This window comes from Musca autumnalis, unplaced genomic scaffold (genome assembly GCF_047663935.1).
Source record: "Musca autumnalis isolate F117 unplaced genomic scaffold, ASM4766393v1 scaffold_1, whole genome shotgun sequence".
NCBI classification, from domain to species: Eukaryota; Metazoa; Arthropoda; class Insecta; order Diptera; family Muscidae; genus Musca; species Musca autumnalis.
In genome coordinates this window covers 97,389,434-97,402,474 of record NW_027411644.1, presented here as the reverse complement: position 1 = coordinate 97,402,474, position 13,041 = coordinate 97,389,434, and the positions used below count along the sequence as shown (strand labels likewise).

Here is a 13,041-nt window from a genome sequence, read left to right as displayed (position 1 = left end):
TTTTATTTACCCAGTTGTTGGATCAAAATTCTCTGTTTATAATAAAAATAATAGACGACAGGAAATCGAGGCGTTAAAGATATTTAGTTTGCAATTAAGAAGATGGGTCCATAAATTAGAAGGGGATTTAGATTTATAATAAGGGAAGTCAAATAAAGATGTTGATAACTTGCACTAAAAGATGTAAAAGGCACGGTCTAAGGGCTAATAATGTATATAAAACGGGCCCAGTGGATCAACAACTCTTCATGATATAACTCAATATAAACATATATATTTTTAATTTGAAATCCCGTGGCTGACGATGCTAAGTTTCTTTCACCCAACAGCATTTTCCATTGCAAAAAGCCCTTTCTTTTTCTGCAAATAATTACCTTTTAAATATATAATTATTTTTAATGTCATTTAATTTAATACGTTAATCATGATTATTTTAAATTATTTTTATTGTTGTTTAATTATATGTATTTCAAATATTCGATCACATTCACATAACCACCTCCCGAACAAACACCCTGCCTTTTATAACCGAAACAAAACAAACTTGTCTATAGTTAGCGTGTGCTAAAAAAAATCTCAAAAATCCAATAGTAAACTAATTAAAATCAATTTCAACACGATAAATAAATAATAAACAAATACAAACGACTGGCTGGCTAGTCAGAATCTAAGCTTTAAAATAAACATTTATTTCCCCCCAAAGATAGAATCGTTGATATTTCTATATTGGCAGCTATTAAATATTATTATAGAAACTAATGAATCGTTATTAGAAAAAAATAATTATCTAAAACAAATTAACACGAAACACACTGACAGTATTGTGATGAATGAATGCCTTCAAGGGTTATCCATGTACATTGATGTGAGAGAAAATTGAAAAATAATTGTGGGTTGATATTTTAAATATATTTTAAGGGAATAAATTGATTTACAGTTGTAATCTTTAATTGAGCAACGTTGGTGATTTGAATATTGCCACAGGGTTTGAAGGGCTAACATGCCCGCCGGTGGAACACCAAAATATTCATATTGTAAAGGAGAAAGATACTCATCTAGATGGTTGGATGTATAATCTTTAAAAGATCTATACTTAGTTGCAGCCTAGATTATGATGCAGCCTAGATTATGATGCAGCCTAAGAAAAATTATGGGTTTATTTTTAATTTTACAAGGACAAATAACTTATTTCATGCATTACAAGTAATGAACATCAGGGTGTGAGTGTTCGCCTACATAACACAGTACAACAAAATTAAACTTTTTTTTAAATTACAAGAAACTCCGAACAGATTATGAAAGAGGGCCGAAAAAAGAAGACGTGTATCGGCGTTTTGAAAGTTTACGTTGGGAGGTAACCAAAATAGGGGTGGCAAGTTCGGTCCATTTCTACAGGTTTTGAAATATTCGACATTTGATTCCTTGGAATCCTTGCATTTTAGATTTAAAGTATCTTTGGCAATATTACTGACAACAATGCGGGGTATCTTTTTATGAAAAAAATTAACCCTCATGCGAGTCACTAAACGGGTCTTTTTGGTCTCTTCTTTCGAAAACGTTTAATATATTCACTGGACAATAGCCGTAGAGTATCTCCGCATTTTTCACAAACAATATCAGGAACCTATGACTTATCCTGATGACGTTATTTTAGTTTATAATACTAAAATACGTAATTTTGCAAAGTCCGATCTGGGTTATCAATATTTTCCCTATATATATTCACCATTGATATTCCAAAAACAGTTTGGGTCGAGCACACATAATCTTCTGAAAGAATTTATTATGAAAAAATATCCATAAAATATATTTTGTGACCGCATATAACGAAAATGTGAATAAAAACGGTAAAATATGGTCCTAAATCATATATAAAAAGCAAAAGATTCTGGAGATGTTAAATATTATAGCTACAAATTTCTTTTGTTCAGAGACTCATAATGAAATTTGATTTGGAATATTTCTTCTTTTGACTCAACCCCAAAAAGTGAAGTATTTTAGGAGATTTTGACTCAGTATGGAATAAATTTTCATTAAGAGTCTTAAAGTATAACAAATAATTTCTATCTATAATATCTAATTTTGTAGCGTCATTTTCTTAACAAAGTGTTTTACTTAGGTATCAAGTTTGTTCTGAAACTTACATTGAAATTTTGTGTAGAATATTTTTTCTTTTAACACCTTTCGTCTAAATCTAAATTTTATGTTACTTTCATGCATCAACTCGAAAAAAGAACAAAACAAATGTATTAAAAAAATATTTGGGTGTTTTGTTGGCAAAATTTATATATATTGCAAATACATATTTCATTTATTCGGAGACTTATATTAAAATTTGATGAAGAATATTTTTGTCTTTGACGTCTTTTAAGGGACAAAACTTAATATACTCAGATAAAGTACAACATTAACCCTAAAACGTAATTTTACATTTGGCAGATTCCTGGCGTTTAGGTACGATTTAGAAAAAAGAATAAAACAAATGTATTCAAAAAATATTTGGGTGTTTTGTTGACAAATTTGATGTATATATTTTCTTGATATATATTGCAAATACATATTTCATTTATTCAGCGGCTTATATTGAAATTTAATGGAAAATATTTTTATCTTTGAAGTCTTCTGTCTAGAATGAAGTTTTGTGGGACAAAACTTAATAAACTTAGATAAAGTACAACATTAACCCTAAAACGTGATTTTACTTTTGGCAGATTCCTGGCGTTTAGGTACGATTTAGAGTTTTCGTGTATTCGGGGACCTATGGTAAAATTTTATGACAAATAATTTTGTAGAATATTTTGATCGGATACGATCACATTTTAAAGGAGTTTTTAAACGTTTTTGAAGAAAGAGACCAAATAGACCCTTTTAGTGACTCGCTTTAGGGTTAATTTTTCATAAAAAGATACCCCGCATTGTTGTTAGTAAAATTGGCAAAGATACTTTATAATAAAATGCAATAATTTAAAGGAATCTGATGTCGAATATTTCAAAACCTGTAGAAATGGGCGGAACTTGTCACGCCTATTTTGGTTACTTCCCGACGAAAACTTTGAAAACGCCGATACACGTGTCTTCTTTTTTCGGCCCTCTTTCATAATCTGACCGAATTATCTTGTAATTATTTTTTGTGTTGTACAGTGTAATTGAGGGTTAGAAATTCGAGAGTCAACGTCGACAAACAAATAAATAAATGAAAAGCGATGATTTATTCAACCACACTCAATGTTCTTAACTTGCAAAGTGTCTAACTATAAATCAGAAGATATCAGCTTTGTTCCTTTACCTTTTTAATGGTAAGAGTGGTAAAAGAGAAAAGTGTCAAATTTGCTCTCTCATGAACATTTTTACCAGAAAAGTAAAGGAACGAAAAAATGGTAGATCTGGCAGCAATGTCAAAAAAAAAAACATAAAAAAATCGTCAAACAAAAGTCGAAAAACCAATTCTGCCATTTTTTACCTGCAGAAATTTGTCTGGTAGCCAGTGGTAGAAGAGAAAGCCATTTTCGCTCTCTCTCCTCTCACACTCTCTTAAAAATTGCTTCCAGTTTTGCCACTTTTCGGGGTTAAGGAACGCTTTGCAGGTTAAAAATAGTAACAAATGGTAAAAATGGTAACCTCAGGTAAGTAAAGGAACACAGCTATCATGTTCAATCCCTGGACGACTTAGTGTTCTTTTTATAAAAAAAACTTTTTATATCCCCCACCATAATATGAAGGGTATAATTAAATTTGTCATAAGCTTCTTTTATTTCTATGATATTTGGTATTGAAAATGGGCTATATCGGTCCAAGTTTTGATATAGCCCCCAACAACAATCGGAATATGTTAACACGTGCGCTGGGGCCTCCAAGTTTCCATGGCCCTATATACTAATATAATTTATATTAAAATCCGACCTGATTTTCAAAATTGTTTGTAGGATTACTTGTTTAGCCGCAGAAATGAACTTATAAAATTGTTTCAGCGATTGGATCATAAATGTGGTCTAAAGGAACGAATTAACATATTCCGATTGTGCCCAAACTTTGGCAATCTTAAAATCTGACAAAACTAAACACTTTATGGGGTGGCGCATAAAAAATTCGATATAGATTTTTTAAAACCACCCTATTGTATACCCGCAACGAAGACTAAATACCAAATTCCAGATATTTCAGGGCGATATTGAGGTTTCAACCTTCGAAATAGCGAAAATCGGGAGGTACCGTTGTATAAAATCTTAAAATCTGACAAAACTAAACTCTTAAAGGGGTGCCGCATAAAAAATCCAACATCGATTTTTCCCGTTGAGTTAAAACCAGTCTAGTATACAACATTCCATGTGAAATTTGTCGATATAGGTCCACGTCTGCATAAGGCCCCCATAAAACATTACCTCCCGATTTTCGGAATTTTAAAGGTTTTAGCCTCAATATCCCACCGAAATGGCTGAAATTTGGTACTTAGTCTTCGTAGGACGGTACCGTCCGATTTTCGGAACTTGAAAGTTGGGAATAAAACTTTCAACCGGAAATTTGTCGGTATATGTCAACGTCTTCATATTTTCATGGTTTTAGCCTTAATATAGCACTGAAATGGCTGGAAGTTGGTATATAGTCTTCGTTGGGGGTATACAATTTTCCACCTAAAATTTGTCGGTATAGGTCAACGTCTAAATATAGTCCCCATAGAGCGGTATCTCCCGATATTCGGTGAAGGTTGTGGCCTCAATATACTCCCCAAATGGCTTAAATTTGGTAGTTTTCCTAATGTGGCGTACAAAACTTTCCACCTGACATTTGTCAGTATAGGCCAACGTCTTAATATAACCCACATTGAGCGTTACCTCCCGATTTTCGGAATATTGAAGGTTGTGGGCTCAATATCCCCCCAAATGGCTGAAATTGGTAATTTGTCTCCTTTCACCCTGAAATTTGTCGGTATAGGCATCTTCTGATTTTCGGTATGTTGAAGGGTGTGGCCTCAACATCCCACCGAATAGAATGGCATTTAGTATTTAGTCTTCGTTGGGGGTATACAACTTTCCATCTGAAATTTTTGCGTATAGATCGACGTCTTCATATAGTCCCCATAGAAAAAAAACATTCCGATATTTGGTATTTTGAAGGTTATGGCCTCAATTCACCATCCCCCTCAAGGCTGAAATTTGGTGTTTAGGTTTTTTCATCCTGAAAATTGTCGGTGTATAATGGTACCTTCTTATTTTCGGTATTTTGATTGTTGTGGACTCAACGTCTCGCCGAAATGCCTGAAATTTGGTATTTAGTCCCGATTTTCGGTATGTATTTTGAAGACTGTGACCTCAATATCCTACCGAAACGTGTTCATATAGCCCCCAAAGAACGGTGCTCTCCAATTTTCGGTGTTTTGAAAGTTTTAGCCACATTATTCAACCGAAATAACTGAAATTTGGTATTTAGTTTTCGCAACCCTTGCAAAAAATCAGACATTTAAGGTTCACCTTTTGGTATGGCCCCCATAAACGCATAGCCATCAGTTAAGGTTTTTGAAGATTTTAGTCACATTTTTCTACCAAATTGGTCGTTAATTGAATTTGTGTGTTCCTAGAAGATAGAAAAAACTGTCCATATATATCCAGGTTTAAGACTGGCTGGTATTATCCAATTTTATATATTTCGAGAGTTTTTTTGTAAAATGTTCGAACCGAGACTGCTGTTCAAAAGCTCAATTCGGAAAATTGCAAATATAATTCAATGTTTTGGAAAGAACTACGATGACGCCCCATATGAGCTCTTTTGAAGAGAGTGTTATCAGTTGGGATATACTGCTCCTGCAATAAGAAGAAAAGCTTCTGCTTATTCACTTCAATAAAGTTCGTGGTGGAGGGTATAAAAAGTTCGTCCCGGCCGAACTTAACGCCGTTCTTACTTGGTTATTTTAGTTCCTGTCTGCGCAATCAGCGTGGGTTTTTTGAATTATTAGACAAATTATCAATTTGAAATAGTGACATGAGCAAAAAATATTAGTTCTTCCGATAGTATTACCTTCACTCCTCCAAGTTTTCATACCTTAGGTACAGACATACATATGTGACATACATATACCGTATGACGCCACAACTTAAGATGCGTATAAAGTGGTTTTAATTTAGTTTAGCTACGTTTTTAATTTTATTTTCTAATAATTTAATTGACTCATAAAACAACAGCGACATGAAAAAAAAAAACAACAACAAGAGGTACACTAAAAGCATGTAAGTACGTGCGTTTGTCTTTGCTTGGATTACATGTGGATTACGACAACGTACTACAATCTCAATGACACAAATCTCATTGTGCGATGACAAAGAACAAAAAAAAAAGAAAAGCCGAATTGAGTTTTTGGGAGGGAGGATAAGAAATTTCAATTCAATTCTAATTCGTAAAATAGCAAAGTATTTGACTTCTGAAAATCTCTTACGTTATGATGGCTTTGCTTTGTTTTAATTATTTAATTAGATGACAACATATTGTTGGTCAGTCAACAAATGCAAATGGAGCACAGAGGGAGTTGGATGAGGCTGGGGGAGGGCTAGCGTAGAATTACTTTAAATTGAGCCCAACACACAACCGCACAGATTGTTGAAATACCTTAGTAATTCATCACGCCAACTTTGTTCACTGGAATGAGTGGCACGAAATACCAGCATTGATAGCCGACTGAGGCTGCGTTTGATCTCAGGCATTTTTTACTTCACTTTGCTTTGTTGGGGTTTCTTTCTCTGCCGTTCGAGTTCTCAATGATTTTACTGCTGCCACTGCTCACTCACATGCAATCGAAACGTTACGTTTTGTTTTGATTCACTTCCTTTTTGTTTGATTCGAATTGTGAAAAAGAAGAACTCTGAAGGTTATGTTGTTACGAAAAAAAAAACTGAATAAAAATTTTACATGGCAATGGCGCAAATAATCGTCATTGCCCTTAAATTTTACACTTTACACAACATAATGTCTGCTTATATAATAGGTTTGTAGTATTTGACATTTTTAAGATTAATTCTTTTGTGCAATTCTTTTGAATTATTAGCATAGCTTTTTTTGTTGTTAAAAAAATGGATTTTTTGTTCAGTTTTTTCGCGATTGCAAAAATTTTGAAAAAACTTTGAATTTATTTTTGTAACAAATTTTAGTTTGAATTTATCTTAACAATGATGTTGTCGATTGCAATGTTTTATGCCAACTACTGTGGGTGAATTTATTTTTTTGAAATTTCTAATTTGAAATTGTTTTGTTGTGTCGGTTTTTGCAATTTTCTACGTTTGTCAATTTTTCACTTTCTTTAGAACAATGCTGTCTGCTGCTGTTTAGTGCAATTATATTTATGTGGCTGTTGTTGTTACTAATTTCAAAAGCGTTTTTGAAATGAGACATTTTTGTAGTAATTAAGGCATATTGTTGAGATAGGTCAAAGTGCATTGTGTTCGTAGAAGCCGGTATAGTGGGAATTAGACTGGTAAGATCAAGTTATATTCGGTAGATTTGGGCTTGATGGAATTAATTGGCATGGTAGTGATAGTGAAGTTTGGGGAATAGAAGAGATATGCTTGTATCTATAAAATACGGAAATCAGGGCCTTATTCTGAAAATCAAGAGAAGAATGTCAGTCTTCAAGGACAATAAATAAAATTTCTTTATAAATCAGAAAACAATCATTAAATTCGAGGGCAACGTTACAAATTTGGATATTCAAGCTGATACTACGGAAACCTTACACATAAGTTTTAAATAGCTGCTCCCTAAAAACATGCGAATTATTTAACTAACAGTTTAAATTACGGGTTTTATTAAACCTGGTTGATATTAAACACAGGGTATAATACCCCGTTTAGACTATGCTCGATTTAGCAAATCCTGTGGATTTAAGTTGTCATTTTCATACAATATATGTCAAATAAATCGAGATAATGTACTTAATCATCGTATAAGTGTATAGTCTTTAACCATGTTTTAGTTACCCGAGGTGATTTATATTTAACACAGGTAACTTTCTTACAAGAGAATTTTAATCAGTTTATAGAATTTATTCGTTCTTGTTTTACAAATTCTTACCACAAAAACTGTATGAATATATCATCTGAGATCATGGATTTCTATAAATTTACGTACTGAAGATTAGAGCGGTGTTGCATATGTATTCATATGCATTTACATTTGAATTTATTCCTTTAATGATCTTTGAAAGGAGATATTTTCTTTGTCACGCTTGAAAATTTTGTTTGAATATATATGAATGGTTTTACTCGCATTTACGACATTTAAATGCCATTAATTATTGCATGTTGTGATTGTTGTTGCATGTGATTGATTAGGCTAGAGTATTTTTGTTCAACCAAGGAAGATGATTTTGATTTTGTTTATTTTCGTAATTAATGTTATGTAAATATCGTTGCGAAGAGCATTTTATGACAATATTTACAAAACATCTGAGAAATGCGGGTACTGCTAGCGAAATGAATGATGGTAATTTATTTTGTTTCTATAGAATTTGTGCAGTCAAGTCAAACAAAATAAACGACATACTGAATAATGGTAACATAAAAACAAGTATGATATTCGGGACCCAAAATTTATTAAGGGTAAGTTCGAATTAGTTTAAAATGAAGCTGCTAGTAATTATCGGGAATATCCTCCCATTCTCAAATCTCAACATTCATCAGCACGTACTATATCCTGCTGTTCAATCCTCTTTCTTAATGAGTCCAAATCGCCAAATCGGTTTAACTTTTTTCATAAGTTAAAATTGTTGGATTCCGTTTTCGCATGGTATTTATTTCCTAGATGAAGCTGTTGCAAGGACCTCTTCGGTCCATTGTGCTCTCTTCTGAATTGTTTAAACGAATTTCCAAGCAGAAATTAATGTTCAAAGAAACTAATTCGATAAACAGAATGTTAACACTCTAATAATCGACTAATAATGCTTGACCCACAACACGGGATGTTTTTATCTGTTGTATACAAGGTATTTGTGTAATTCTTTTGAATTAAAGGTCTTCAATATGGTGATAGAGGAGGCCCAAGATCCAAATAATTTTGGATAATAATCGGATAGTGTTTAACTGGTGAAATTTACTATAACATCTGTGGAAAAAATTTACAATTTAATTTTTGATCCATATTTTAAATTCTGAGAGACATATTCCAGCAAATTACGAAAACCACTTCTCCCTTAATGCAAATTACATCGATGTACTGGCATGATAACGGAACTACTGTCTAACATATAAGTGGGTTCCTTTAGTGTTTTGGTTTGTTTTTAAAGAACTACATTTACTTTCCATGCTACAAAAGGTCGCAATCATTCCAATCTTTTTTTTTAAATTGATGCTAATTAGAATGAATTTGGTCAACAGTAATGGTCCATTCGATAAAAATCACCGAAAGCTATTTCTAAGGGTATTTTGAACTTTTTTAACGATTCTCCACAAAATTAAAAAGGTTCCTAGGTACTAATTCACTTATCTAAGGGTAAATGCAAAGTTTAATTTTGTATATGTATACTGTCCATTATAAAGTAAGGAAAACGTCTTACGTTTCCAGCAATGACGGTTTATATACATACATATGTGCTATATCTCTGTTATGTTATCGTGTATATCAACTCATGTATGTATGTATCGCAGGCTGTGTGAAGATAAAGAAGAGATAGAAACAATCGAATGTCGCTGTCCAATTCTTATTTCTGGAAGATTGCGTTCCACGGGTAAACACACGATCCAATTTCTAATAGCCTTTTGTAAAACCAAGCCGACAAGTCTGCTCTTCGTCGCCAAAGGCCTGGGATGGCTCCAACGGGAAGGAAACATGGCAAATACACACTCTACGTAAACCTACATACCTTAATAACTCTAATCTAATTTCTAACCTTTATATATACTCTGTCTTTCCACTACCACTATCTTTTCCGAAAAAATTTCTCTCTCAGCACACTACCACGTTGAGCACAATTGATCATAAGGTCTCCGAGTGGAGCGGCTGTCTATCATATAAAAGAAATCCCGTGGAAAACTAGTGCACAGAAGTAGTGGTGTAGGGTATCTCATAGACGGCCCCGTTCGACTATAGCCCTCTCTTACTTGTTTTTTTAATAGTCTGCCTAAAAGTATACTTATTTTATTATCGTTCAATGACTAATCTTGTATTTCAAGTATAGATGCTTTGTTCCAGAACTAAAAAGTTTTTACAATGTTTACGACTTTTACACATTTTACTCGAAAACCCGTTCCCGTACACAAAAAAGTTGTAAAATGTTCACTTCTCTTTAAACAAAAATGGCGCTGAATGACGCATAAAAATGTTCACTTCTCTTTAAACAAAAATGGCGCTGAATGACGCTCTCTTTAAAAACTTTTTACTCGACAAATTTGAGTGTGTAAAAAATAGTAACATGGTTGCCGGCGTCTGATTGGCTGGTACGCCGACTTTGACATTTGTTCCAGCTTTTTTGGCGGTTTTTCATTTTTGCGTTCCCGAACTTTTTGAAAAAACTTTTGTGTGACAACAATTTTTCTCTTCTTCTCTCTTTTATGAGTTTTACTATTTGCTATTTTCTCAAAATCTTTAGGTCTATGGAATTTACAACGGTATTTAAACTAGGGCTTATTATCATCTAATACCATAGACTGACGGCAGCTTTAATTTGCATTAAGATATAAATTAAAGTTTACCCTGACAAACGGCAATTTACGAATCAGCTGATTGCTGTCATTGCAATATCAATTACTTTACTTGTTGCTTACCGCATATCGGATGTTCTAAACTATTGCCATATTGAAATTAATAAATGCAGTATATAAATAATACAGTGTTAATGCATTGCTAAAATTAAAAATCATTGAAACAAACGACAAACGGCTACTGAACGAAAGCCGAATGGTGGTTGTTCTGTTGCTACTCTCATCACGGCTTGATGATCTGGGGTATTAAGCGACTCTTTCACCATTTATTTGCTGTAAAATATATGAATACATCTGTCAAATAAAAATATTTCAAATCCCCAAGTTATTCATTAACCAGTAAGGAAAAGATCAAAATCGGGCGGAGCCGAAATTATCGAATAATTTCGATATAAATTGGCACATTTATTTCTGTTGGTGTATAGGGGTGAGATAAGGTCGGGTTTTTAGAAATACGAACTATAAGGGTACTAAAAGGCATTAAATAGGGTACCCTTTGTATTAGGCGAATTAGGGTAACTGATGGAGGAAAAGTTGTACTAGAAAATTTTACTAAAGGGTTTTTGGAAGTTCGAACTTGAAGTGTACGAAAAGGACTAAAATTCACTAAATTTGGTACCAATTGTATATTTTGAACTGGTATAGCTAAAATCTGCAATTTGGTGTCGGAATCAAGGTTGGGTGGTGGTTTATATATGTATAAGGAAATGGTTTTGGAAATTCGTACTTACGTGTACGAAAAGTACTAAATTGTACTAAATTTAGTAGAACTTTGATTTGTGTTAACGGATAGAGCTGGAAACCTGAAATTTGGAATTAAGATTACTGTTGAAGTGTAGGATTGAGATATTGAGATAGGTTTGCAAATCTGTACTTTTGTGTACGAAGGGTACTAAATTATGTACAACTTGCTTTTGGTTGAACGGAAATTCGTACTTTTGTTTGGATTTTGGAGAACGGGTGGAGCTGGAATCCTGGCATTTGGAATTAAGATTATTGCTGGAGTATAGGATTGAGGTAGTTTTGGAAATTCCTACTTAATTGTACGAAAAGCACCAAATTTGGTACAGCTTGTGTTTGGATGTACGGAGAGCTGGAACTAAGTGTATGACGACCCCCTCTAATGTAAAAGTGCTAAGTAGAACTAATTGTGGAATCATTTGTTAAATGGAATGGAGACAAAAAAGAGATTTCGGAAATTTGTGTTTTGTTATGGGATGTAGGGATAGAGCTGGAGTGCAGCGTTGGTATATGGAGGTGGTACATATATAATTGTTCCACAAACATCCCATACGGGACAAGGAAGACTTCTCTCATATCAATGAGTGGACCCCGATTCATATTAGCTCAATGATATGGGACCTACTGTTTATCGCCGAGTCCGAACGGCGTGTCTTACGACACCACTTTATAGAGAAGTTTTACATGGCTGAAATACTCAGGAAATGTCGCCAACATTACTGAGGGGTATTTTGCCACCGTTGAAAATTTTGATGTTGACTGGCCGGGGAATCGAACCCACGACCTTCAGCGTGCAATGCGGGTGTGCATACCATTGCACCACGGTGGCACATGCGTACCATAAATGTACGAAAAGTGTTACGTTTTTCTAAATATGGTATTTGGTGTACGGACAGCGCTGGAATTCTAAAATTTGGTATTAGAGTCACTGTTGGTGTGTGGGGTTTAGATATGGAGTAGCAGTAAGGTTGATATATTGATTTTTTTGAAAGACGATAAGTAATAACTGATTAGAGCTGAAATTTTGAAATTCGGTATTGGAATAAAGAAAAAGTTTTGAAAATTCCTACTTGTACTAAATGGTGCCAAATTTGCTTCAATTTTGATTTGGGAAAGCGGGTGCTATATCCAAATGTGAACAGATTTCGATAGAATTAGGCACATTTATTTCTATACCAAGTTCCTTAAAATATTCCAAATTCCATTAAAATTGGACGGATATATATCCAAATCCGAATGAACCGATTTTCACCAAAAGCAATAGCGTTCTTTCTATGGCTAATTATATTCCCCAAATTTCAGCTGAATCAGACAGTAAATGTGACCTGTATGTTGCGAACAAAAACACATGGACAGACGGATGGACGGACATGCATAAATCGACTCAGAAAGAGATTATATGTATATCTCCAAAAGGAACTATGGGTCTATTTGGTTTCCTTATGCATGTTACATACAAATGTACAAAGGCATAATACCCCTTACCACAGTGTGGTGTAGGGTATAAAAATAAAATAAATATAATTTTTTTCGGGGACTAAAGCTGAATCACAGTAAAATTTCCTGACCAACCTCATTGATAATTTGCCAAAAGACCCAAATTACTTCCCGCAAAATAAAAACG

At 33.7% G+C, this 13,041-nt stretch overlaps 1 protein-coding gene across 5 annotated transcripts in view; it reads right to left on the bottom strand.

Moving 5' to 3' along the window:
- The window catches only part of Irk1 (Inwardly rectifying potassium channel 1), a 136,169-nt gene that overhangs the window by 40,799 nt on the left and 82,329 nt on the right, over positions 1-13,041 (bottom strand). The window contains exon 1 of one of the 5 annotated variants that reach the window (XM_073986166.1): positions 6,595-7,350. The exons of the other annotated variants lie outside the window; for them this stretch is intronic. Within the exon in view, the coding sequence (XP_073842267.1) occupies positions 6,595-6,689 (95 nt within the window). The 5' untranslated portion in view covers positions 6,690-7,350. Of the gene's footprint in view, positions 1-6,594; positions 7,351-13,041 lie in introns of those variants that run through there. 5 annotated transcript variants of the gene reach the window in all.